The following is a 27,297-nucleotide window of genomic DNA, read 5'->3' as shown; positions in this document are numbered from 1 at the left end:
AAACTTTGCTCTATTATTCCCCCTAATCTCACATCCAGCTTTATGTTGTTTAGCCAAGTGAGTGAGAGCAAATTTAAGCCAATGGCATGCAAGGAAAGGTCGGAATAAGATCCACAAATCACCCTAATCACACTCATGTGTCAGCCAAGGTGAGCTGTGCTGCCTTGTTACAGTAGTTTGCAGTTTAAAACACTGAGTATTTATTCCTGCTTTATGTTACCTGGTCTGGGGAAATTTTCCCCTCATCAGCCACCATCCTCCTCAGGCAGGCCACGGAGCCAAACAGAGGCACAGCCAGCCCGACCCGCAGGTACCTCTGTCCTTTGGTGCTGAACACCAGAATCACACACAACGGCCTGCACAGATGAAGAGACACAATCAGGGACGGTGGTAAGTAGAACGGCCTCTGTTTTGATTCCTCTGCCATTTCTACTGCAGTCTCCTCTATGGCCAGGAAGGGACAAAAGAAGACTTTCATAAATAAATCAATACATTTTAACATTAATAATAGATCATTAAGAGTTTGTTTTATGTGTGCCAAATAATGGAATCTCTATTGCATTTTTAAAAACAGGGAGTGCTTGGCTCTGACCTCTCCAGAGGCAGTGCTGACATGAGCAGGGTGCTGGGACATAATGGCTTTTTTGAATAACAGTACACTGTGGAAATCCAGAGCAACTCTATCAGGTACTTGTGGGAGTCTAGGTCCTGGAGCTAGTGGCATATAAATACCTTGCCAATAGATATTATATGGAGAAATTGATTTCGCACCTAAATATAATATTATATATTATTATAGAGCAAGAGACAAACTTTATTGATCCATGGCAGGGATACTCAAGTGTTAGAGCAGCAAAAGGAAACACAAGAACACTGATATAGAGAAGTTACCCTAAAAACAGAAGAAAAACTCAAATTTATAGTTGTAACAAAGAAAAAAAAAAGATACAAAAACAAAATTTGCACAAAAAGGTAGAACATTTCCACTGAAAGATAAAAAAAATGGCAAGTTGCTCATGAATTTAAGTTAACCGAAGTCATTAAGTGAGTTCTTGATCAACATAGAATGAGGCCCTGAATGATGAAGAAGCAGAGTGATAGCGGAGGATGTCAGCACACAGGTTTTTATCACAGGTGAGTACAGAGGACATCCAGCAGCAGGACAGATGACAGCTCTCAGTCTAGCACACAAACTCAGGGTAACCTTTACTCTGCAGCCAAGGATATTGTTTTGTACATTCATACTCTTGAGTAAGGAATAAACACACAATCAAGGTCTACAAAGGCATGTCACATATCAGCAATTCAACCTCCAAACTGGTTCTGTTTTAGTTGCTTGCACACTCTAAACTAAAGCTGACCTCTCACTCTATTTGTCTTTCACAAATACACACACAGTAACAGTCAGTCATGTATTTCAGCTGAGTGCTGAAAGGTGGTGACGATGCATTGGTTACCTCACATACAGATGATCTATATTTTAATTGAAAATCTATCTATTGTGTTGAAAAACAGCCCGTAAAGTACACACATTACATTATATACATTTATTCATTTAGCTGTGCTTTTATCCAAAGCGACAGCTAAGTTGTTATTCAACATTTTTTTGCCACATCATATTGTTTCCTCGTTGTCCAGCAGCAAATGTTCAGAGGCCTTATACTGGTCCACAGCCCTGTGGTTGGTAGCCTTTGATTTTAGAAACCTACTAGGTTTATTTTCTTCAAGCGTATCAGTAATGTATTTTGGCCATAAGCCATTAAATGATTTTTAAACTGGCAGCACGTCTTGCTCTATAACTTACTGGAAGCCAGTTTAAATATTTAACGTGAGTTAAATCTACATAATCTACATAATTCTACTACTTCTCGTTAGGCACAATTAGTATTATTAAATCTGTCTATCTGAAAAACAACAACTACTGAAGCAATGTGTTTACTCCTGTTCCACATATTTGGGTGGGGCCCAGGAAACTTCAAAAGAGCAAACTAAAAAGAGTACTGTAATTGGCAGCTCTGATCAAGCCACAGCTCAAGGAATCCCCAATTTATGCTAATTATGTTTTTCGTATGGACAAAACAAAACACTGCAACAGCTTAACCACTCTGTAGGGGGACTGGATTGCACTGTTCACATAAAGCTTTAATTTTAGCAGTAACTTTTCTTGACTTACCACCCTGTTTTTTTGCTACCATCTTATGATACAATATTTAGTTGAAATGATTTCTAATGATGATTCCTGTAAATAGCAACACTGCCTATAGATATTTACAGGCCTATCATATTGCTCAGTTAACGAATTTGATTAATGACTTCAGTCACGGAGATAGAACATATACATACATATACAGTACAAAAAGAGCACATGATTGCCAAAGGACAGAGCCTACTGTTTGGACTGCTGGGCACAGGACATGTTGGTTTGGTAACAAGCAGTATGTGTTTATAGCTCACAGACATGCCTTGGTTGGGAGTGAGCCGAACTCTTCACACAGAGAAATGCATCAAAAAATGCTTTAAAAGACGATCCATCTGTTTTCTCCTCTGTTTATCCCTTCAGAAGTGTTTTCTCTCACCCTTACTGCTGCATAGTTAAAAGAAAGGACAGTAACTAAATACTCTCGACTTGGCACACTGTCAGAATGAAGCTCTTAAAAACAATTTCCCAAATTAGAGAGGATGTTGGCTGAACTTGTATGAACTATTTCAAAGGCAAAAAACTTAAAGCAAGGAAATAACTAGCAAGAAGAAACCCTGGCAAACCTTAGAGCTTGACATGCAGAGGCTGTGCTGACTAAAAGCTACATTTTAGCCTATAAAGCTCTGCCAAATGCTTATGTTTAGATTAAGGTTATATATGGTATTCACCGTCTTGTGAAGAATGAGATGAAAAGATCAATACCACTATTGTGTCTGTATGTTCAATATGTAGCTGGAGCCTGCAGCTAGTTAGCCTAGCTTAGCATAAAGACTGAAGACAGGGGTAGCCTGCCTAGCTAGCCTGGCTCTGTCCAAAGGTAACATCCACCTACTAGCCCCTCGTTATATCTCGTTTGTTCACTCTGTACAAAATCTGAAGTGTAAAAATTACAAATCACCTTTTTAAATATCTACTGGACTATTCCTTGGCTCACATTTAGTGAGCTTTAGTAAATATTTTTGCTAAGCTAAGCTAAGCTAAGCTAACCGGCTGCTCGTTGTATACTTATTTTGAACATACAGATATGAGAGTGGTAACGCTCTTCTCCCCTAGCTCTCCCCCAGAAAGCGAAATGCATACTTCTTAAAAATATCAAAACATTCCTTTAACATTAAGTTGACCCCTATGGTATGTACCAAACTCTTGCAGTGTATACAGTGGCAGGCTCCAGCCTTCACAGTGATTTTAAAGAGGATACATAGTTAAAAATTAGTTATGATTCATGTTAGAATTAAGTCTTGGTTTAAACTCAGTCAACTTGCACCTAGCCGGAGAGGTCAAACTCAGCTTGAGAAATGCCTTAGATGGATAAAAGAGCAGAAACCTGAAAGCTAATAACAGATGCTAATGTCAGGCAACTAATCACATAAGCAGGTGTGTGTTGTGGAGGAGGTGTGTATGTTTGTGTTGGTCTGGGAATGACACTGCAACTGAGCAAGAGCTCCACCTTTTCAACTTCAAACAGCCCTGCCTCCACGGGACAGGACAGGACAGGACAGGAGAAGAGGCAAGTTGTGGGAGACGAAATGTGTCATTTAGTTTCCACAACATGAGCAGGACCCCAGCAAAGAAACAAGTACTGTAAGCATGTTATGTGTATTTAAGTGAAAGCCAGTTTTAAGACTTTTAAGCAAAAGGCAAAAGTTTGCATGTGAATTTTTTATGTGTGTGTTCAGAAAGAGACTACCACATAATTAAAGTGAGAGAGGTACTGGCTGGAAAAAAAGAGAGTGAATGGGGTCTCCCTCTTTGAAAATGTCAGGATTTCCTGACCTCCATTAGCCTGACATGGAGGCTGAGTGGATGTTGTGATGTAAAGTTGAATGAGACATTGTTCCCCGCTGCTGAGAGGGTTTTCCACCAGCTTTTCCTTTTTGGTATCAGCCCTCCAGCTTCACTATTACTTGTGTTCCTACAGTATGTAGTGCATGAACAAAGCTGGGTGTTGTCCAGCTGGTTTCTAACCCTTCTTTTTTAATGCTTTAAGCTTAACGAAGAAGTTTGACATTTTCCTTTCTTCTAGTGAGATGATACTGATCAATGTCTGCACGGTATATATGAAGCTGCAGCCAGTAGGCGGTTAACTTATAATAAAATAAAACTAGAAACACTGGGAATATATCTAAAACTCACAACTTAACACATTATGTGTTATTTAATTTGTGCATAAGCAGTGGGATACAAATGGTTTTGTCATTTTACAGGAAATTATATTTTTGGGCAGAATGCAGTGAATGATGGCTAGCTGCTTTCCCCATGGTTTCCAGTCTTTGTGCTAAGCTAAGCTAACCGTTCCCTAGCTATAATATTATATTTAATGGACAGATATGAGAGTGGTATCAATCTTGTCATCTAACTCCGGGCAAGAAAGGGAATAAAATGACTATTCCTTAAAGTATTAAACTCAAGGATATTTATTGAATAAATGTCTGTTAACTTACTATTTATTGCTGAATGAGGTAACACATGTTGGTGGTGGTGATTGATGGTGATTGAGCCTATGGCCCACTTTCAGTAGTTTAACATCATGACCTTATTACCTAGTGGACCGTGAACAGAAAGCACTGACATTATACTGTATGTTAACATTGTTTTGGAGACCAGACATAGGTCTACTGTCTAAAATAGATGCAATTTGGACCAGTTTCCAGTTGTCTACCTGAGAAGAACCATGATTTCAGATGATAGACCTGTATTAAAAAGAGCAGTGCTCACCTGGTCTGGCGAAGAGGAATAGGGAGTGAGATGCAGAGGAAAGGGTCAAAAGTGTTGCTCTGTTTCAGACAGTGGGGGCACGTCAATGAAGATCTGGGGGAAAGAAAGCAAACAGTTACATTAGTATTGAAGAACCAGCTGTGCTGACTTGACACAGAAATAATCTAAATTAATCTCTTCTCTTGATTAAGTCTGGCAGGAATGGAAGTAGCTTAATTTTGTTACACAAGGGAACAACAGTCAAAATGAACGCAGTGTTCCATACAGAACCCCTTGATCTGATTGTGAGAAACGGAAAAGATGAGTGATGTAACTGGTGTGAATGAGAGAGAAGGGGTTGGGGCGTGAGGGTGTGGTAAGTCGTAGAAGAAGCCCTCTAGGGTGATTGGGGCTATAAATGGGAACCAGCAGAAGCTGTTTCCATCTTGTTGCATCACTCTCACCAGCTGCTAATGCTCATGTGATGCCATTACAGGACCCCGAGCAGAGAAAGTAGGGAGCTTTAAGCGACGGCCCTCCTTCCTCTGCATCTGAATGCAGAGGACACCGATCACTGAGAAAGGAAATTTTTCGATGTGTACAGCAGTGAGTTTCTATTCCCTCAGTTTTCCGTTCAGTCTCTTTTGTTTATGATTACACTTCTTTCAAAGAATCCCACTCTAATTGTCTGAACAATGAGTCAGAGAGCCCTCTGAAGTAAATGGACTGATTGCTGGAAGTGATCCAGTATTTAGAGATAATCTGTGCAGGATTTCCTGGATAAGACCTTCTGTAAATACAAAATAATTAAGTGAGTCTTAATACATGCTATCAACCTCTTTGATTAAATTAATTAGGACCAGTGGGTGTAGACCAAAATTACTTTGTACACATGGAGATCTGACATCAACCAGTCAGACAGATGAAACCAAATATAGTTTTAAAGCATGTGACATCTTCATCTGAACCATTGATTGCCAAACAGGGATACATATAGTGCCAGGAGGTACCTGGAAAGATTGTGGAGTGTTTGACAACTTTGAAAAACATATACCCACATATTGAGTCAGCTGTAACACTTGAACACTAGCTATGTGTTGAGATTAAGAATGCATGAAAACCCATTAGCAAGTGAGAAGGGAAGTCTGAACAGCCAAAAGAAATAGATAAATGGCTGAAATAGTTAGTTAAAAGTTGCTTTAAATAATGGTAAAAATGATAAATGGTTGAAACATCTAGATTCTGGTTTCTTGAAGCCATACTGGAAGCTCAGAGTTTGCGAGGCAAACTTGTGCATGAAAGCTTCAATGTTACATTTCCAACCTAGCTGGAGAAAAAAGATTGGTAACACTTTCTATGAAGGTCATCGCTATAATAACTTATGCATATATTTATAACACGATATAATGCGTCCATAAGACATTATAACAATTGTTATAATCACTTACAACATGTCGTCAACGGTAATGAGTAAAGATTACTACCGTAATCCCCTTCCCCCACCACTCCGCCGCTCGCCCCGCACCACCGCTATCCGTTCAAAACATAGTCGGACTTGCTACTAGCAAGATTGCCCAGCAACATTGCTCAAAAAGTTGCCCCGTGTATCATCAGCTTTAGGGCCTGTCCATAGGCTCGCCATTCATCTGTGACAACATCTGAGCCTCTTCTTACATGATGTTGGTCGGCAACAGGTCTTCTCTTGAGCGATCTTTCACCACCCTGACAATGGGTGTCCTTGATGTAATTATGTTGTGTTTTTGTGCTAAACTGCAAAATGTTCAAAATTCATACTGATTGTTCATAAAGTGAAGAAACATAAATAAAAGTTGTTTTCCTGCGCAAAATGTGTGTCACTTTACTTAAAGCAAACAATTACGTGTTATAAGGTCTTATATTAGTTCATATGGTATTATGTCCACCTGTAATATATTATACAGGGATATATATTTTAACACTTTACTTAAAGCAAACAAAGACATGCTCTAGGCTATAACTTTAAACATTACTATAAGCTATTATTTTATATCACTAATTGTAAATGGTGACTAAAGTGTATTCATAACGAGGCAGAGTCGGTGGTTATAATGTGTTATGGAACATGGTCGGAGATTCTTGCCGCACATTCATATAAACTGGTATTACTATTCGTTATAAAACATTAAATCAAAAGGTCATAATACGTTATGAACTTTGTTATAGCGCCTAATGCATGTTTGTAAGTGATTATAACAACTGTTATAATGTCTTATGGACGCATTATATCGTGTTATAAACATATGCATAATAGCGATGACCTTCATAGAAAGTGTTACCAAAAGTTTTACTTCAGAAAGGGATAAAAAAGGATTGGCTAGGGAACGAAAAATATTCTTCTAAAAAAGACACGCCAGTTGAAAGTGCAACTCAAACTTATCATTAAAAGATTACACGTGCTTCACCACTGCCACTGTAAAAATAAGTAATCAGTAATCAGAGACTGTTGTGCCCACATCTTTACAGAGACCTGCCCCATCAACGTCCCAGATCAAGCACTCGGCAGGTGGTCATCGGACCGAGCTCTGGCAAGATGAGAGGAGATGGACTCGTTTTACATTGATGATGCGTGGTGCTCAAACACAGTTAATATGGACTGTGTTTCCTGTCAGACTTTTTATTGTGACTTTTTTTCGTGACTTATCTTGTTGCTGCTGTTTACATACTACCAGACGCAAATTCAAAAAATGCACTACGGAATGTTCTGGTTGTATACGTGTGTGTATACTGTATATGTATATAAATAACTGTATCGTTTTATATTATATGTTACTATGTTTTAATATACACTTACACTTGTAGCATGAAGGGACTACAAATATCGTTTCGTTATACACCCTTGACAAATAAATAACCTTGTACCTTGTAACAGTTTGGAAAGCACCTTGCTGCACATAATTTGATAAAAGTCTTGCGTGAAGAGTAACCCAGCAGCAATAAAGTATACTGAGTGTGAGTGCTTTGGGAGCCTTAAATCTCACATAAAGAAAAATCATGTTTTCTACATCATGATGAACATACTGTATAAGGACCATATTTAGATTAAACTGAGAAAATTAATTGAATAATTTCAAATACCAAATTCCCTTCTGGTGTCATGAACCATGCCCCCAAAACACTCCCCATTCTCTTACTAATTCTCAAGTCTTTTTTCATTTTAAGAAACACTTTAACTCCCCAAGCTTATGTGTGTTGAACCTTTACGACCTTCACTCGCCATCCTACCATGGGAAATTAAGCTACAGATGAACTGAAAATGTGTTTTCCTTATAGGAAGGCACCTGACAGACCAAGTGGGGCAGGAGAGGGGGGAGTGAATAAAGCTCTGTTCAAGCAAGCCCAGCTGACACAGGCTCTTAGTGGATCTCTCCCTCTTGGCAGAGCAGAATGGCTGCCCTACGGATGTCTTATTCTCGCCAGGAAACAGTGAGGGTAACTGCACTCCATGCATACAAATCACACTCCAGCTCCACTAAAACATAGATGCTGCCCACACTGCTCTAGAACACTTAAAAAGAGAAAAGAAGCAAAGGAAGAGGTGATATTCTGGTGACGCTCTAATGGAGGAAGCGTGCAAAGGTTGAGAGGTATGTATACCCCCGTCTGGGATGCAGCCATGCTGAAGAGAATCTGAGCTTTATGCTTTGCACAACCACACACTCCTGGAGCTTTGAATTTAGTAGCAGTAACACATCACCCAGGTATCTTTTTCTGATTGATTTTCTTTCCTACGGGAGACAATTAAAAAAACAAAAAGTCTCAATAGGTTCACGTCTAATAGATTAGCAGCTAATTCTTCTCACTCAGCCTGGCAGCGAATTTCTGTTTGGGGGGGATGAACAGTAGTTTATTCACCATCTAATGCTCTGAAATGGAAAAGGCATTAAGCTTAATGTGTGCCTCATAATTGAAATTACAATATACACATAATAAACAGACCCATTACTGGGCCTGTAAACTCCAAAGTACCGGTTACCCAATCCTTCCTTTCAAATCATAACAAATAAATCAGGAGAAATTATCAAAACAACGGCCGCACAGTCCGACTGATTAAGAGATAAGACGTGAGGGTCTCTCAGAGAAAGCGGCATGGCAGTAAGACGAGCCGCGCTCCTACTGAAATTGCACCACGTTTGTAATCTGAAACGCTCGGCTGCCCGTCACTTGGCTTCACTGTAATGAACAATGCTTGACAGACAGACATTTTCATTGCAGCCGCCACCGACTACAGCCCGTGACTCACCCACATATAGACAAAGATCACAGTCTTTGATCTAATTTAAGATTTTCTTACTTGATCAAAGGGGGTAAAGAGCAATAGATGTATAAATCAGTGATGATAGAATGAATTCAGATCTTTTGATACAGAGGTAAGAGCTTGCTTGCTACTGCAATGAAAATGACAATAAATTCATCACAAAATGAAGCTTGAATGCACAATGACCTAAAGTTTAGCTGAGATTCTGATCAGCTCCAGCATGCGATGACAGATAACATAAATTAAGATCAAATAACGCTTGGCTTGGTTGGCTTGGATTGAACTTGTTTGAACATGTATAATGGCCGTGATGATTGCATAGTGACAAACGGGGCTATTACAAGGATGATTCTCCGGTCTGTCAACCCGTGATGCTGTATCACATTGGACACTGCTCTGCGAAGTTACACAGGCAGTGGTGGGGAGTCAGGACTCAGAGGAAAAGAGAGGGGCAGGAGTCAAGAAATACTTGTTCAGTCCAATAACAGCAGTGATAATACATTAGAAATGCATTCATCTCAATTTAAAACCTCACAGCCTTGTGATGCCTGTTTTTTTTTTTTGCATTAATAAAATAGATTCAGACTATACACACTGTGTATGTTACAGTCCCTTAGTAAAGTTTGTGCTTAGCCAAACCAGTCAAGTATATATTCCCTCTGTACCATCTCACCCACTTTCCCTGGATAGCACAGTATTTGAGTGGGTGAGAGGAACACATTTTGCATGCCAGGCTGCTAAGGCTGCTGCTTCCTGTCTAGACACACCCAAGGTGTCACAGCTGAAACATTTGACAGTGAGGGTAGCAATTAAGAGATGCGCTGTGACAGATGTTATTACTGGCAGTCACACAGAGCTGCCAGTTTTCCAAGGATTTGGATGGTGCCGACAAACAAGAAATGAGCAGTTCAGTCTGGAGGAACTACTTGGGAAATTTTATTAATTAAGCATATAGATACAATTTTGTGGCTGAATTTAAGACCTCAATAATCAGTCAGTGTGCGCCATCATTTATGGAATGAGTCCTGATGGCTTTTGCATCAGCATCAGGAGCTGGATACAGAAGATACAGCTGACCTGTGTAAATGAAGTAAGAACTGATTAGAGAGTGGCACTTACATAGGTAAGAAAGAAAGATTGTAAAGCATAGTCTAACTTATAGGATGATGCACCCCAAGAGGGGGTCTAAATGTGTGCAGTCCTCAAAACATCACTATAGAAAGCTGTGAGTAACTGACCACGGTGTAAATGTCTTTTCACACCGTGACCACAACAAATCCAAAACCTGAAAATGGCACATAGATGAGTTAGCCAGATAAACTCAACATCTGAATGATGCTCTTCTCCCAGTAGACCACAGCTGACAGATGCATATATTGTGTAAAAAATAAAACGTCTATTTAACTTCTGGATGACTGATTGATGGGAGTCATGATGATACCCAGCTGCATTAGATTGTGGGGTGGAAAGCCTATTTTGGGGGGGGCTTTTCTGTACATCACCACAGAGCAACAGTAACCAGTTTAGTAAAGAAAAAAATCTCTTGTTGATCCAGAACACACCAGACAATTTCCCAAGGCATTACAATGGTGAGAATACTTGACCACTGGCACAGCTAACAACCCAATTACTGTATTTCACCTAGCACAAAAGGTAAGAATTCCAAGTACTTGTGCTAAAGGGATTTCTTTTCCCCTAAGAGACACAGAGGTTAGGATACCAGGGCAGTTTTTCATCAGAGCTTTTCAGTTTTACTGCTCTTATCTGCTTGGCAAATACTGGAGGGGCTGTGTAGATTTACTGTTCCTCTAGCCAGGCATTTGAGTCTCTGAGGAACTCTGTGTAAAAGAAATAATGACAGCTCCATTACATCCGCAGTATCCAGCAAGATCAATGGAGCATAAGTATAATGTAAGCATAGGTGGGCTGTGTGATGAAGACCTTATTCCATGAAGGTGTTATACAATTATATTTTACTTATCCAGAGCAACAAAGTGTGGGTACAACATCTTCCTTGGACAAAACACAGGACTGTTCTTAGACAGTTGTGATTGCAGTGGCTGGGGCTTTCATACGGTATAGAATGATTTCCTCCATAAGAGCACAGACTGTAAGCATTTTTTTGCGGGGGGTGATTTGATTCTTTACATGCAAATGCTGCAGAGATTGACCGATACAAATAATTACCTTGTTTTGCATACACATACATTATCTCACAAAAGTGAGTACACCCCTCACATTTTTGTAAATATATGATTATATCTTTTCATGTGACAACACTGAAGAAGTGACACTTTGCTACAATCTAAAATAGCTGCTGGCAACAAAGGTGAGCACACCCCTAAGTGAAAATGTCCAAATTGGGCCCAAAGTGTCAATATTTTGTGTGGCCACTAGGGCTGTCCCCGACTAAGAATTTACATAGTCGAATCAGAATCGTCAACTCATGCCTGTAGTCAACTGATAGTTGAATCATGTGTGTTTGTGTGCACAGCGATTGCGAGCCGAAGCTAAACTGAGGCTTATTGTTGACCATTTTTCTCTCTCTCTCTCCCCTGCCATTCACCGGTCTTGTGAAGAGTTTTGCGTGTATGCCGTGCTGCCGACAACGGCTTGCTCCGAAGGGAGGGGATCATGCTCTGCTAATTCTTTATTGCACCACTACTCACTCCATGTGCACTGTAAGGAGATGGGGAGCATGTTGAAATACTATATTATGCCATCTTTATTTAAGATATCAGGGTAGCGTATTCTGATAGACTAATAATGATTTTTTATTTTGATATTGCTGACGATCAGCCACTGTCTCGACGTCATGCCCAACAGCAAGGTTGCACAGATTTATGGGCATGGAAACAGACCACTTGTGGGTCATATGCATGCGCAGAACAGCATAGTAGCACATCTTGAAAGGTAGCATAAATCGACAGAACACCGGCAGCACTCATGCAGCCCCAGACCATGACACTCCCCCCACCATGCTTGACTGTAGGCAAGACACACTTGTCTTTGTACTCCTCACCTGGTTGCCACCGCACACGCTTGACACCATCTGAACCAAATCAGTTTAACTTGGTCTCATCAGACCACAGGACATGGTTCCAGTAATCCAAATCCACTGAAACCAAAAAACAACAGGCTCCCAGCCAAATACAGACTCCATGTAAGGATAAAAAACAACAATAATTCAGGCCAAATGAGAATCAGATTGACTTCCGGTGACATCAGAAAGTCTTGAGACACTGAAAGACCTCTGCTTTGTTTTGAAACAGAGTTGAATTTCATCCTATTGGACAGGTAAACTAACATTACTGCAAAGCATGTGAAACATATTGTGAGTTTGTGCTTTAGTTGGCTCAGGTTAGATAACGTTAGCTTGCTGGCTAACGCCGACCAGTTGCTTACGTTATCCGGTGCAAAATACTTACGGGTTACGGGTGTATGCCTTTCCATATTACTATCCTGTGTACCTTTGGTACTATGTCAAAGTGTTTTAGCCTGCAAGAAATTATGCCTTGCAGGCTAAAATCAACACTTTGACATAATACCGGTGGTACACAGGAAAGTAATATGTATTGCATTAGCTGGTGAAGTAATGTGGAAAGCCATACAACTACAGTATTTTGCGCTGGATAATGTTAGCACTGCTAACGCTGTTCGGGGTCCGCTGGCGAACTTACGTTATCTAACTTTAGCCAGCTAAAGCACAAGATCACAATATGATTCTGATGGTGACAGTGATTCTTGTTTGGCCTGAAGGGCTACAGTACATAAAACTTTGTTGTTGTTTTCCTCATCCAGAGTTTCTGTTGGAGGGAGCCGGTCGTTTTGTTGTGTTAGTTCATTAGTTCATTAGTTAGTCCATTTTATTAAATGTGGTGTTGTTGCTTTAGTGGGCAAGAGGCTCGGGAGCATGCATGCAGAGAATCTGACCCGATTCCTTCACATAAGAAGCAGAATAGTGGCTCTTCCAAGCAACAGAAAAAACAGGCGTGTGGTTTGTTTCTATGTGAGGTTACAGCCCTTTGACAAATAAGCAGTAAAAAAGTGATTTATTAACAAGTGATATTATTAAAAAACTACATATAGCACCTTTAAATATATGTTGATGCTTATCCTGTTGTATGTAAGTAAAATATCTGAATACTTCTTCCATCATTGGAAACATTCATCTAGTAAACTCTCTCAGCAAATTGTTTATGGTGCAAAAGCAGAAAAAAATCCAATTGTTATATGTTAAATAACAGAAAATGGGAGAAACTTTAAATTATTAAAAAAAACAAGCATTTACGACACACAAATATCTCTTCTGTTTTGCACTGGAAAAACTACATTAGGAGAAAATAGCAGAAATCATTTCACATTCCATTGCGGCCATAAAGCTATTAATATATGGTATCATATTTATAATAGAGGCAAAACTTAAAAGGTTCCTAAGGTATTAGATGATTAGATGGTTTGCCAGCCCTGACCCCCCTTAGTTACTGTTTGCTACAGTTTTCCGTTCTCACAGAATACATGTATGTGGTTTATATGATAATGGCGGAAATATTCTTGCCATTTTTGAAAAAATGGGCTCTTGATTTCAGACACTGGTAGACAACAGCAGGCTCACCATTTCTAGCTGGTAACTATTAATTTTGTCGAACCATATGAACTAATGCTGGCTGATTTTTCAATGTTTCAAGCTGACTCGTTTAAAAATTAGAACCCTAATGAGTCTAAAATATGCACTTGATGTCTACATGCATGATAAAAGAATGTCCCAGGCAAAAATGCAGCATCCTCACCAGTTGATGATTCATGTGGAAAACATTGAAATAAAGTCAGCATTGTGCTTGAATTGTGGTTTAGAGCATTACGGAAAATGCAAGATCAGTTATTTCTTTCTAACATAAACCTGTTTAGCCACATTGCTCATACATGGACAATTATAAGGTTAGATGTGTATTTTTAAACAGTATGTTCAAACCAATGTGTTTGCCAAATGTAACGCTAAAAGAGTATCACTTTTATTATAGACCCATGCATACAGCTTAAACATGTGGAGAAATTGTTCGACAGACCTGCTGTGATTACTGTTGCAAAGTTATGATTTGACAGTCACAGTTCAGGGAAGGGGTTTAGTGAATAGTCAGTTATTACGCCATGACATCTTCACATGGTAGTAGTAAACTCCATCTTCCAACCTAAGAGACCTGTTGATAATTTGTTGATATATTTGTGGATTTAGTGTCTGGCAGGTGCAAGTGTGGTATGTTAGGAAAGGAGACTCACTTGTACTGTGCCTGGAAATGTTCCTGGACAAAGCTGTGCTGGACTTTGGGCTGCTGGGAATGGGACGGGTCAGGAGACGGCACCTCGTCAGCTCCACCAGGGCCCTGCAGCACAGAAGAGGCCACCCATAAACACAACGCTGTCACACTCTCAGATTCTTCAGAGATCCATCATACATTGCCGTTGCAGAGGTTAACAGGAGTCATCATTGTGAGAGGAAACTCATACTGTATATAATGGTAGTGCAACAATAAAGTTGTAAGTCTAACAGAGGGTCAGGTAGAATGCAGCTTTGGCACATTCTTGCTTTTCCTTGGAAATAAAGTGATATTCAAAAGTTGTGGAAAGCACTGATCTAAACACAACCCCCAGGGAAGCCCCTGTCTTTCATCCACTCACCCACAACGGAGATAAAGCTGGCCTTGGATGAAGATAAAAGAAGAGCAGAAAAAAAAGATAAAAAACTGATCACTGAAAGACTTGCAAGGTCACAAAAACAAACGTGTGGGATGGGACACACACGGAGCTTCCCAGAAACACCGCTGTGCGTTAATGACACAGAACTGAATAACCTTCTACATCAGTTTTACATTACAATCAACATGTTTTGTATTTGCTACACTTGGTAATAATAGTGTACAAATCTTGTTTAATAAGTAATTTTGTATCATGTCCTCTGACTCGCAAAGACAATGCAGTATGTAAAATTAGTCAAATGAGAAGATTGATCAGTTGATGATATAACATTAACTTGTGAGTTTTAGAGGTGCTAGTAGGCAGATTATGTTACCTTTGGAGAGAGCCAGGCTAGTGTCCTATGTTAGCTAGTTAGCTATGCTAATTAACCGCTCATAGTAGCTTCAAATTTTAGACACAGACATCAAAGTGGTATCGATCTCATCTAACTAGGCAAGAAAGTGAGGAAGCATATTTCCCAAAATGTCAATTACTGTCAATCTTATCTCGTTCATGTGTGAAATAGTTGCGCAGAGGAGTAAAATCCAAAAGTGCTAGAAAATTATAACCAGCACTCATACTGCAACATCTCTGTTCAATATCAACTCCATCTCACACCTTACCCGCCGGGGAGAATGTCCCGAAAACCATTCTTTCAGTTACCAAGTGTTATGCTTAAAAGGCCATTCCGCGGCATACAAGTACCTTGTTAGCATTTCTCTGCTTGCATGCTATCAGTCCCACAATAGCATGTGTAAAAGTCAGGTACTTGAGAATACATTAAGTCATCATATCATTTCAGCTGTGCTTTCACTCCGAGCCTTTTCTGTTGACACACGCTCTCGTCTCTGTTTACTATTCCGCTGATTTCTTGCTCTTGGTCCCATACTGGTTGCCACTGTTCCCAGGCTGGCAGCTCGACCATGACCTCTGCTCACAAACAGAGCTGAAAGGAGGTTTAGAATTTCTAAAGGGGAGAGGGAAGTGGAGGGCATGCGTGTGTGTGTGTGCGCGTCTGAGAAATCAGTGTTAGACAGAGACAGGGGAGTCCTTTACAGTTCACCACCATTTGAAAACCCGAGTCTATTCTTCGAAGAGCATTTGAGCTTTGCAAAGGCCGAGCGCAACACTGAAACCTGACCTTCCTGCTGCACTGTGCTTCAACAAGCAAGTACAATGACAAATCTCTACCTCCTCTCACTCTTTCCTCTTTGCATGGATGTCAGGTTTTTGTTATTGGTTAGTCATATTCTCCCACAAAATGTCAGTAGTGCCAAAAGGGGAGGTTCGACCCAGCTGATCTTCTTGTTACTTGTTCCGGTAAAACATGCAATAGCGCAAGTGCCACCCTTCAGACTTTTTATTTTCTAATCAAATGCACTGACATCAGGCTCTGTACCCCTTCCCCCAACTCCCATACTAGGTAATGGATTCCATTGCTATCTTTATGTAGAGATAACCATAGCAACATTGAGGCCACAGAGTGCAGACACAGTTGGTCTTATCACTTCTCAGGAATTCGTGCCCTGCTCTGCTATGTTTAAAGACTGCAAGGTGTCGGCTGTGTGTTAACAGAAGCTGCTGAGGATGTGGACATTTAAGCACAGCGAGAATGCGGGACAGGTTACATGCCCACTGACATGTGGTTCTGATAAGACCTCAGTCTTCTAAATGATCATGGCCAGATAGTAAATCCCATGGAGTAAGCTGTGACTGCTGCTGGCCGAAGAAATTGTTTTTATAGGTTGTTAAGTGACCCCGACAGAACAGGGGTCCCTCTCAAGAGGTGCCATGCAACGGCCTGAAATTGAGATTCTATCTTTGAAATTGGTTGTCAGAAAAATATGCCAACTTCAAGCTGATAAAAATGCAACTAAACGGGCAGGTAACAGAGGGGGGAAACATTTGAAAAGCTATGTTTAGAGTCAGGTCTGACCTGTAGACGGCTACCAAAAGGTGGGGGGAACAGGGTGTGAGACTTCATTTACATACCTGTATTCTTCTTCTGTACAACACTGCACACACGCTAAAACGTGGATGTTTCTTTGGTTTGGTTTGTCAGGTTGCAGCCTACAGTGCATACACACACATTTCTCCCAAAGCCATAAATCTCCTACAGTACTGACGCATCTGACCCCCATGCCTCATGCATCCTCATTTTTTGTTCTGTGTTAATTGCACTTCTACCATTTCCTTTAGCATCAGTGTTACTTTCTTATTGATTAAACATTTCTTGTAATTACTATGAAATGAGCAGCCTGTTGGCACCTCAACCTGGGTTGTGTACCCTTATTATCACATACTTTGAGCCGGTTTGAGTAAGTTGGGGCTCTTCCAGGAAAAATATATTTCAGAATTTAGAAGAAAATGAGCCTGAGTGTTGCAAGCTCCTGTGGCAGACATAGTGGCTACTTGGCTTGGAAGAGAAATGTAGATTGGTTTGTTGTTTTTGGCATAGCAATTTTTGAGCTATTCACCAACTATTTCAGGAGGTGAAAGTGTTTGGTTCTTCTGTTTGTGCTAGTTACTTCCCTTCAGGGTAGTTTGTTGGAGAGGGCGGCATTTGGTCTCCATTTGGCCTTACCTGGTGTGTTTTTGGGTCAGTTTGGGCATGGGTATGTTTTAGCAGAGGGTTTCTCTATGGGACTTTTGGTGACCTAACAACAGTAAAAATGGGTAGGTCTGTGAGAAGGTGAAGTATTTATCAATGAGGGAAGACAAGCCACGTTAAAGTCCCAGTAAATGTGTTTTATTTGAAATAAACAAAGATAAATATTTTTTAAAAGATGTTGCAAATTGTAAAATGACCAAAAACCAGGAAACGTGGATCCTGAGAAAGTGGGGGAATCCGAGAGGAGGCCTAGCTTACATAGGCCTGGTAACCAAGGGCCATGTTACACTTGAAAACTTGTTTAACGTGTTGGCAGGCCAAAGTGTTTATAGCTGTTCTGAACGGCCACACATGAAGGCAGAGTGAAAAGAGGAATAATTGTTTAAATATGGGGAAAATGGCACACATTTTCAGTGTTTTCTGGATGAAAGCTTGAGAGAGATTTTCTCACACCTGGCCAACCACCGTGTGAGGTGGGCGTGAAAGACAGATTGACGGTTTTGGAATTGTCGGACCCAGCTAACTATGGCTGCACAAATTCTCATCAAACTCTTTACTGTCATTAATCACTGTCCCTGTCCTTGCATTCACTACAGCAAGTAGCACAAACAGTCCCTCCTTTCCTGCTGCTATAAAACCAGAACAAAAAGAGACAAGCAATATTCTCTCCAACTGGCTGGACATTGGTAGCAATATATGTCAAAGCAGTAAAAGCACAGGTGTAATTAATAAAATTAACTATGTACTGTATTCCGTTTAGCTGAGTCAGTTCCAGGATTTGGTATTGTGCGTGCTTCCTGGGACACTTAATAGAGCAGAGCCATCGTTAATGTCAGAAGTTACACCTGTGCTTTTCCTGTCATGACATTTCACAATGTTTGCTGGGTAAAACATCGATTCACGGCTCCCAACGAATGTGTGTCACCTTGTTCCTAAAGTTAATGAACGAGAAGCGAAATCCAGTTTAACTGCACCACATCAGGTGCGTCCACATTAAGCTAACAATCCTTAATAATGATATGTTAAACACTACAAGCTGAGGGGGAGGTCTGTAACAATACACATTAAAACTTTACAACTTTTCTTTAACAGGCATTACAGTTTGCTGTAATGAAGTTTCTGGAATATCTAAATTTATGGAACAGTGGGAAGTTGTAACTCAGGAGTTAATGGCTGAGCAAAGTAAATAGCCCACAAAGAAATAGATCTGCACTATTTTGTGGTCTCACCATAGAAACTCATATCTGAAAAGATAACACGAAGAAATATAAATACAAAAATGTGCAACTGCTAATATCCAAGATATGTAAAGCCAGAGAATTGTCTACATCTGCTTAATCCATAAGCCTCAATGCCAGGAGAGGGGCATGTGCCAGTGCCCGAGGAGCAAGGAGAAAATTAAAAATCAAATCCTTCACCCTGGCACCTTAGCGTGCTGTAATTGATTTCTGGGATTTAGATAAATGACAAAGATACAGCGTGCAACTTAGTGGTGGGCTGGAGCCTGGCCGCTGGCTCAGCACTGTCAGCAGGAGGACAGAGTTCACAGACTATGATTTTTAGAGCTGACTAAAAGATGAAGAGGGAGGGGTCAGAGTTAGACTTGATAGGCACATTGTTGTGCAGCTGGCTGAAGATCAGAGACCTGCCTGAAAAAGTGTCATTTTTGTAAAACTATCCCAGCTGATATGAGTGTATTTTAATAGGAATACCATTGGGAAATATACTCACAATCTGGGGAATCATACTTTCTAGATAGTTATTCATACTGAAAAACAAAGATGGCTCTTCTCTAAAACATAAAGATTATTATTTTTTCCTATTATTTTGAACATAAGTACAACATTTACTAAATAAGAGTGCTCATGCTAGTAAATCACTCCTTAGGCCTTTTTTTCCCCACAGTGAGATCAATGTTATTTCAAAGAGATTTTGCAGCCTTGGAAACAGCACTGCACTTACGCAAACGCACCTGGTCTCTGTGAAATCAAAGACCGTTGACTCCTGGTCATCTGTACTTCAGCATGAAAGCCTGAAATCGCAGAGATTAACGGTGCATTCTGTCGCATCAGGGAGGCTTTCAATAATTCACCCCAAAAATGTTGCTGGGAGTGATTCATCCCTGTGAGCAGAGCCACTGTAAAGGAACTCAGGCACTCTCAATCCACTGTGGTAAAAATCCAGGAAATGTGACCCCCCATCCTCACAGACCACATGCCTCATCCTGATGTGGGGGGAGGGGGGTGTATAGTAAAGCCCCCCCCTTTACTATCCACCCCCCTCCCCCCTCGAGTGGTCCCAGTAATGGCCCTGATGTGAATAATTTAAACAAGCCGTGGAAACACATTGGGATGGACATGTGCTTCTGCTGGAGAACTCACTATAGTGGAGTGACTGAGAACAAGACCCAACAGCACCTAACTCCCCGCGGTGATCGTAACAGAGAGAGACACAGGGTGAGAGACAGAGAGATATGGGGCAGGCGTAAAGACACCGCACACGTGTGTGTGTGTGTGTATGTGTGTGTGTCTATCGATACAGACGGATGGAAATAGAGCGAGGGAAAGTAGAGTGTTATTGAGTAACTGAATGACTTAGAAAGTCAAAGTAGTACACACAGCTGACATACAGCGTTGATAAATAATGGACGGTCTCTTTCAACACTGCGTATCTCTCTATAAATAGTCCCAATGACACAGACGATGAAAGCTTTTCTCTCTGACCCTCCGGCCCATTATTCCCCGTAGCTGATCGCTCTGGGTGGGGTGCGTTTGCATGGACATGCTAAGTGCCCAGACATCGGTGCATGCACTCAAACTGACCTCAGGGTTGCAACCGACTGACTGCTGTGTGTACAGCAGCTATACAGTATGCTGGGCTCAGTCTGTTCTAGTTTTGACTGACAAGACAGGACGAAGGGCAGACAGGCTCTGAAGCATATCAGTACACCTATCTATACCACAGCTACCAGTAAGGTCATGGGTGTTATACAGATGACCCCTGTTATCTTTATAAGACTGAGAATATATATACAGTATCTATCTATATTAACACTGCATCTGTAATGCATCTATAATGCTGTCAGGACTTCACTTTGCCTTTTATTTCCACCACAGAATGAAGTATTACTTTGGCATTACGTTGCCATCCATAGCAACCAAGTTGCATCCAAACCAACCAGCTTTCTTCATGGATCCTAATCTCTGCTTTTACCTCCCTGTGCCAAGGTACAAACAATCCAATTAATGTCTCCCAAAGTGATCAATAATGTCACAAACTTGTGACTACAAGTTTGCTTACAGAGCAAAGGTGAGTTGCCAAGCAGTTGAGGCTGTTTCAAATCACTCACCCTTCAAATGTTTGAAAAGGTGCAAAAGCTGCCTCAAACAAACCCTAAACATGTGACATGGCCCTTTAGTTTTGGTGTAAAGCACATCATTACTGGGCCATTTTAGCCAAGCTAGCAGAGTGCCTACTTTGTGTTTACTGCTAGTTAGCAAATGTTGGCATGCTAACACCCTAAACTAAGATGGTGAATGTTACCTGCAGCATGTTGGCATTTTCTTTGTGAGCATATTAGTATGCTGATGTACAGCTTCACAGAAGCGCAAGCAAATTTTGCCCAAAGCATTTTATTAATCAACATACAAACTCTTTGGGAGCAACTCGAGGCCCAATGTCTTGCTCAAAGTCACTTCAACATGTGGTAAGGAGGAGCTGCGCCACCAACACAACAATGACAATCCGTTCTAGCACCTGAGGTACAGCCGCAGTTTTGAAACAAGTCACTGATACGTTCCAGTAATTTCTTCTTGAATGAACTGTTCACATATGCTCTGCATCTTTGCATGTAACACCCTCAGGAGTGTGGAACCAATTCTAAAAATGTGACCAGAAGATTTCAAAGTGAAGTTAATTTTATTTATATAGACCAGTATCACAAAAATGTGCCTCAAGGGGCTTTACAATCGTTACACCATCCAACACACTCTGTCCCTAGACTCTCGTTACAGATGAGGAAAATCTTCCCCCAAAACGCTTTTAACGGGAAAAAAATCGGAATAATCAGACTGTCAAAAGTGTCAGTCAAAAATGAAAGTTAAGTGTGACGGTTTTGACGGTTCGATATTGGCAGATGTAGTACCCTGCATCATGTTAGGCTGTAAATCCCACTCTCTAAGGGTGAAGCCATTGTGGAATGTGTACTGTATGCTGTCTCTGCTAGGCTGAGAGCATCAAAGTGAATTTCATCATCACCAGATGGAAATGAAAGGACTTTCAACAAGAGAAATGAAATGAGACAGAGATAAAAAAAATTTGATGGATCAGACAGACATGCTGACAGAAACAAAGGCAAGAGGAAGCCAAGATGAGAAGCTGGCCAGGAGGGAGGCTCTATTCTTGTGGTAAAACGTCGTGATGTACTGTCAACACACTTTCTGATTGACAGTTTGCAGTGTAACAAGTAAACGAACAATATTTCTTTGTTTTGGGTGTGATGTGAATGAGTCACGTTTCAAAAGCAGGACATGAGCCGAGTGTTGTGTGATAACTGAATATGACATTGATTTGACCAAAGCCCTTTGCTAACCACCCAAATAATCTGACCTAAGGCTGAGTCATACATAGAGGACGCTGACTAAGATGGCAAAAAACAGAGTTTGAGTAAATACAATGAAAGCACTAACTTCATCCATGAGAACAACATGAGTCTTGGCAGCTGGTTTCTCTACGCTTTTTTCCTCCTCACCTTTTCATTTTTCTGAAAACTGTTTGTTCTCAGCGGTTAGTTACTCACGGTAAGAATGACCCCGACTGTTTTAACTGCCACTGTCTTTTCTCTGTCTGAGTTTACGTGCCCCGCTGGTTTCTACTGTTTCTTATCACAATCCAAAAAATGGACTGGAGACTCTAAATCACTCACAGGTATGAATGTGTAAAAACCTGAAGAAGACTGGTTTGTCTTTGTCCAGTGCACACTGGGAGAGGCCCCAGCTGTAGGATTTTCTCAAAGATAAGTTATGGTGATGAGCAGGGATGCACAAGGGCCAATACGGACTTTATTAATGGAATAGTTGGACATTTTGGAAAACAATGCTACGGTGGTTTCTGTGTGCAGCCTATAGACTGTGTAAAAATTAAATGTAGCTGCGGTGTGTTCACAGTGTTTGTGTGCTCTGAAAGACATCACAGCACAGATATAAAGTCGCAGATGATGGACTGTTGCCAGGTATGCCAATAATAACATATAGATGAAACACTTATAGACATACACAGATGGAAAGAGATAAAAGAGTCACTCCAGAAAAGGAAAATTAGCGTGTCCACCCAGGTGACATGTTTACAGCACTGCCGATTGGAGCTGGACACGATGAATACCAGTGGCTACTGCAGAGTCATTTGACCCAGGAGTGAATGCCATACAGACACGAGAGAGAGGTAAGGATCTACTAATGAAACATGCAGCAAGAAGGCGAATGAGCATATTTGCCAAATTGTGTAACTATTCCTTTAAGTGGGTTGCCAAAAGTCACCATCCACAATTAATACAGTTTTCTGTTGCACTCTGTTCATTTGGATTAGTAAGCTAATGTATGTAAAGCGACCTGCAATACTTTTGGGGTTATCTAACAGTATAGTTTACTCCTTACAGACACAAAATACCCTCAGTATAAGCATCAAGGAGAAAAAGTTAAGGGAGTGCATCCCGAGTGATGAGGGTTCATAACTTTGTAGGACAATGAATTCCGCCAGACAAAACTAAATAGTGAATCATTTTTCTATTTGGATATGAGCAACAATCAAACCATGATGAACCAGCAATCAATATTTCACTTTTGTTTTACTACAGACAATGGCGGTGTGTTACACATCAATCACATTTAACAAACATATGAGCCCAGTAGGTCCAGTGGAGCCAGTTGCTACTCACTGATGCCATGTTTATCTGCCCCTCGACTGCGTTCCTCACCTCAAAGAGAAAGAGGACAACAGACACGGACTATTTAAACAGCCTTCTATTCAAATCTAAGAATAAACTTGGGAGAAATTCACTAGAAATGTTACTGGTGGATATGACTTTGTGAGCTGTCTCTTAAGAAGATTTATCCCACCTTTAAGAGAGCAGCAGGAGAGGCTGAGGGGGAAATTAATTCTAATGAAGGTAGGTCGGCCTCCTGGGCTGATGAGGTTGATTATTACCCTCCTGCTTCTGTGGCTGCCGCTGATGACGGAGATGCGGTGGCACAGATGAGAATAAAATGGCTACACGCATCAATCAACACAGACACACAGGAGCATCTGGTACCTGCTAGTTCGGTCGAGTTTAAGTGGCCATCACAAACAGCAATCAATACGTTCAGGATGACGGTATAATACTGTACAAATACAAACTTTGCTACAGGTATCTGATTTAAGCTCTTTCTCTAAACTGGAATTTGTGGGTGAGACCGGATTGATAATTATTGCTTTTTAAGAAATCCATTCATCTTCACAGGCAGATTCAATTGCACTCAAGAGAACGCATTAAAACAGGACTTGGTGTGACGGGCACGCCTCCCTGCTTAAATTATTTTTATCAACAACTGTTAAAATCATTCCAGTCAGCCTGGTTTCAGGCAATTGAATTGACACACTCTCTGGAAAGCCTCCACTCAGCAAATCTGAATCACTTAAATTGTTGGGGTCGGTGCCGTCTGCCAATCAGGCCCAGACGGGTTGGGAATAATTTGTGTGTGAGGGAATTTCTTTATATTAAATAAAGAATCAGTCTGTTGATTTAACTACATTTCTCTGCAAAACAAGATGAAGAGCTTCATTGTTCTCTTCAGGCAAAGCACGTTTGAAGACAAATCTATGAGAGTTCAAACAACGACTCTTAAAGCTTTGCGTGCTGCCCATTTAAACTTTTGACTGACGAATATTTAACTTTTTAAATAATTAGACCCATGTAGCTCTGTGAAGTCAAAATCCCACAAAAGCAAATGGTAATTTTGTTTCCTTTTATTTTTTAGCTCTCCACAACTTAATGAGAAAACGTTTTCTGGGCTGGGCTCCCTGCAGAGCATGAGTGCAGTTTAAAGAAATGTCCTTTAAACCCGTGGTGATGCGCTGTGTTGTCTGGAACAGTCAGACTGTTGCAGCTTAATTGTGTCTGTGCCACAGTGAGCAACCCCAGCCAACAAAACCAGCTGCTTTTTTTTAAAGGAAGCGAACATCCAAACCTCTGTGACTGACAGAGAGATGCTGTCTATAATTAGATGCGCACATTAAGTTCATTTTAGACTCGTATCTACACACAGACAACTCTCATCTTAGCATCTGTTGGGGGCTTAAGGCCCTTAGCCAATCAACACTGATATGGGTCGGAGGTGAGTGAGGAGCTCAAACACAGAATGGTCATATTCGAACCCTTCCCTCCGAGCTGCTTTTCCAGCTGGGTGGCTCTGAGCCACAGGAAGCCATTTCAGCTTGGCAGGGCAGACAGAATCAAAGGCAGAGCGGAGAGGAAACTCACACACACACTGACACTCACACACACACACACACACACAGCAGAATACACACGAGAATCACAAGAGAAACGCTCGCATCCAGCCCAGACACGAAAGGGAAGCAGCACTGACCACACACAGGCAAATGCACTGCTCAGCTGTGGGTTTAGAGGTGCATTTATGGGCATGTACTGCTAGAATAAGTGAAAAGAAGTTGGAAACCTTGGTACAATGTCTGGGACCCTGTCTGGATGTAATGTCTAATTTCATTCACACAACCGCCCACATCGTGCAAATCAAATCTCCAGACAGAGGAAGGGAAGGACAGCACAACAAATAACCAAAGAGGGGCCACATTGTGATTGTTGTGCTGTTAATGTGTAGGAGGGTCTACTGAGAGCTACTGTACAGTTGCTCTTCACTTCTACACAAATAATCTTTGTTCTATTGTCTTCATGTCGAGTTCAACTTTCCAGGGAGGTCAATGATTAATCGATTATCTGGTAACCGGGATTAATAAATAAATAAGGTATTATAACTGACAACATAGAAGATGAGGGAGTTGCAGTGTAAACTGTCAGAAAATGCATTGCGGTTTAGGTGTCACGCCACCCTGTGCCCATTGTTTCAGCCCAGAGAGCTAGATGACTCCCCTGACTGAGTCAACAGTCAGTATGCGTCGTGACTCCTTCAACATAAAGTAACACTGTGGAAATCCAACCAGGTTGTTATCTGACAGCTCTCCGGGGTAGTTAGCTATCCAGAGGCTCATGGGAATGCCAAATTAGCAGCTTTAACAGAACAAGCTAACAGATGCTCAATCACTGCAGGCCCTGTAGCGGCAAGTCAGACAGTGGAACATGTTATGATGCTGGTGTTGGGGACAAGCAGTGCTCAAAACAAAAGTCACACACTTTCTAAGCAACGTTCTCCCTTCTTTGGGTGTAAATCCAATTAAAAAGGCGGAGGCCAAATGTTTAGGGACGTGACGTTTCCGAGACATGTCTGTCTGTCTGTCCAGTCTGAGCAGGGGTTTTCAGTAGCTGGCCTACCTTTAGAAACAGTGTACAAACAGCTCACATGCGGATTATATTTAATTACTTTAAAAAGAAAAACTGTAAAACTAATGTCTGAGACTGGTGTAACCTATTTAAAGTTACAGCCCTTTTTGTTGATACAAGATAAATGACGTTAGAATATTAGGTGCTGGAGATGCCCAGCATGTTCAGTCTCATCTAATTTATGGCCTCCAATAAAGCCTGAAAGTAGCAATACAGTAGTATCTTAATCTTGTCTGGCCATTTGTTGAATGGCAACGGAAGGGAGTTGGAGCACCGCAATTTATATTAGTTATAGCTATTATAACTTACATTATGTTTATTTAATTTATTGCTCAAATACCAAATCTACTTTGCAGAGATTATAGGCCACACACTGTTTTGAACCAATTTTGAGCCGTTTAATAATTCATTAAGAAAATTCCTGACATTTGCATTCCTACACTCAACATACAGTATCTTCTACTGTCGTGGTACTGTGAGACTTGTTAAGGTATATCCACTCACACAAAGCCCAGGAAACTACTTTCGCACGCACTTCTCCTGTTGTTGTGATGATGATAAATTAAGTGCAATGCAGTCTTTTGGTAATCTCCTGTCCATGGAGTGCCTGGCCGTGTTACAGAAACAATGCTTGACCAGACACATTTGTAAATATGAAACATCCACATTCTACTGTTTCTACATCAAGTTTTGTCATGTAGAATCAAAGAAGTCATTTCCCTTTCTGCTCCCCCATCACTCTGGCTGTCACTACTGCTTACTGTTCCCCCACCCATTGCCACACTATTGCAGGGAACTCAGTCTCACCTCTCCTTTCTGTGTACTAGGGCTGCACAACAAGTGTCTCTTTCTTCCTGTGACTCACAAAGAGCCACATTCATAGAGCTGAGAGAGAGAGAGAGAGAGAGAGAGAGAGAGAGAGAGAGAGAGAGAGAGAGCGAGCGTATGAACCTCACTTGCACTGTGTTGCCTAAGTGATGATCAACAAACCAAGAGAGATTGTGCGCCACTGAGTCAAAGCCATGGGGAGCCAACGGTAAATGTTAAAATGTGTGTAGTGTACGTCTGCTTGTGTGTGTGCAGGACTGTGAATTGTCACCCTTCATTACAGATTCAAAATACTTAATCTACAACTGCTCAACTACATAGCCAGCCCAAGAAGACTGTGGACGGAGAGGGGGAGTGAAAGGGGGGGGGGGGGGGGGGCCCCC

The 27,297-nt window shown here is 41.0% G+C and overlaps 1 protein-coding gene across 2 annotated transcripts in view; it reads right to left on the bottom strand.

Moving 5' to 3' along the window:
- Positions 1-27,297, bottom strand: part of usp43b (ubiquitin specific peptidase 43b) — a 74,973-nt gene that overhangs the window by 36,552 nt on the left and 11,124 nt on the right. For both annotated transcript variants that reach the window (XM_046072422.1, XM_046072415.1), the window contains exons 3-5: positions 14,466-14,569; positions 4,916-5,008; positions 221-356 (exon numbers count right to left, since the gene is read on the bottom strand). In XM_046072422.1, the coding sequence (XP_045928378.1) occupies positions 221-356; positions 4,916-5,008; positions 14,466-14,569 (333 nt within the window). The remainder of the gene's footprint in view (positions 1-220; positions 357-4,915; positions 5,009-14,465; positions 14,570-27,297) is intronic.

This window comes from Micropterus dolomieu, linkage group LG02 (assembly GCF_021292245.1).
Source record: "Micropterus dolomieu isolate WLL.071019.BEF.003 ecotype Adirondacks linkage group LG02, ASM2129224v1, whole genome shotgun sequence".
In the NCBI taxonomy this organism is placed as follows: Eukaryota; Metazoa; Chordata; class Actinopteri; order Centrarchiformes; family Centrarchidae; genus Micropterus; species Micropterus dolomieu.
Note: the sequence above shows the minus strand (reverse complement) of the source record. Positions and strands in the feature narration are given on the sequence as shown.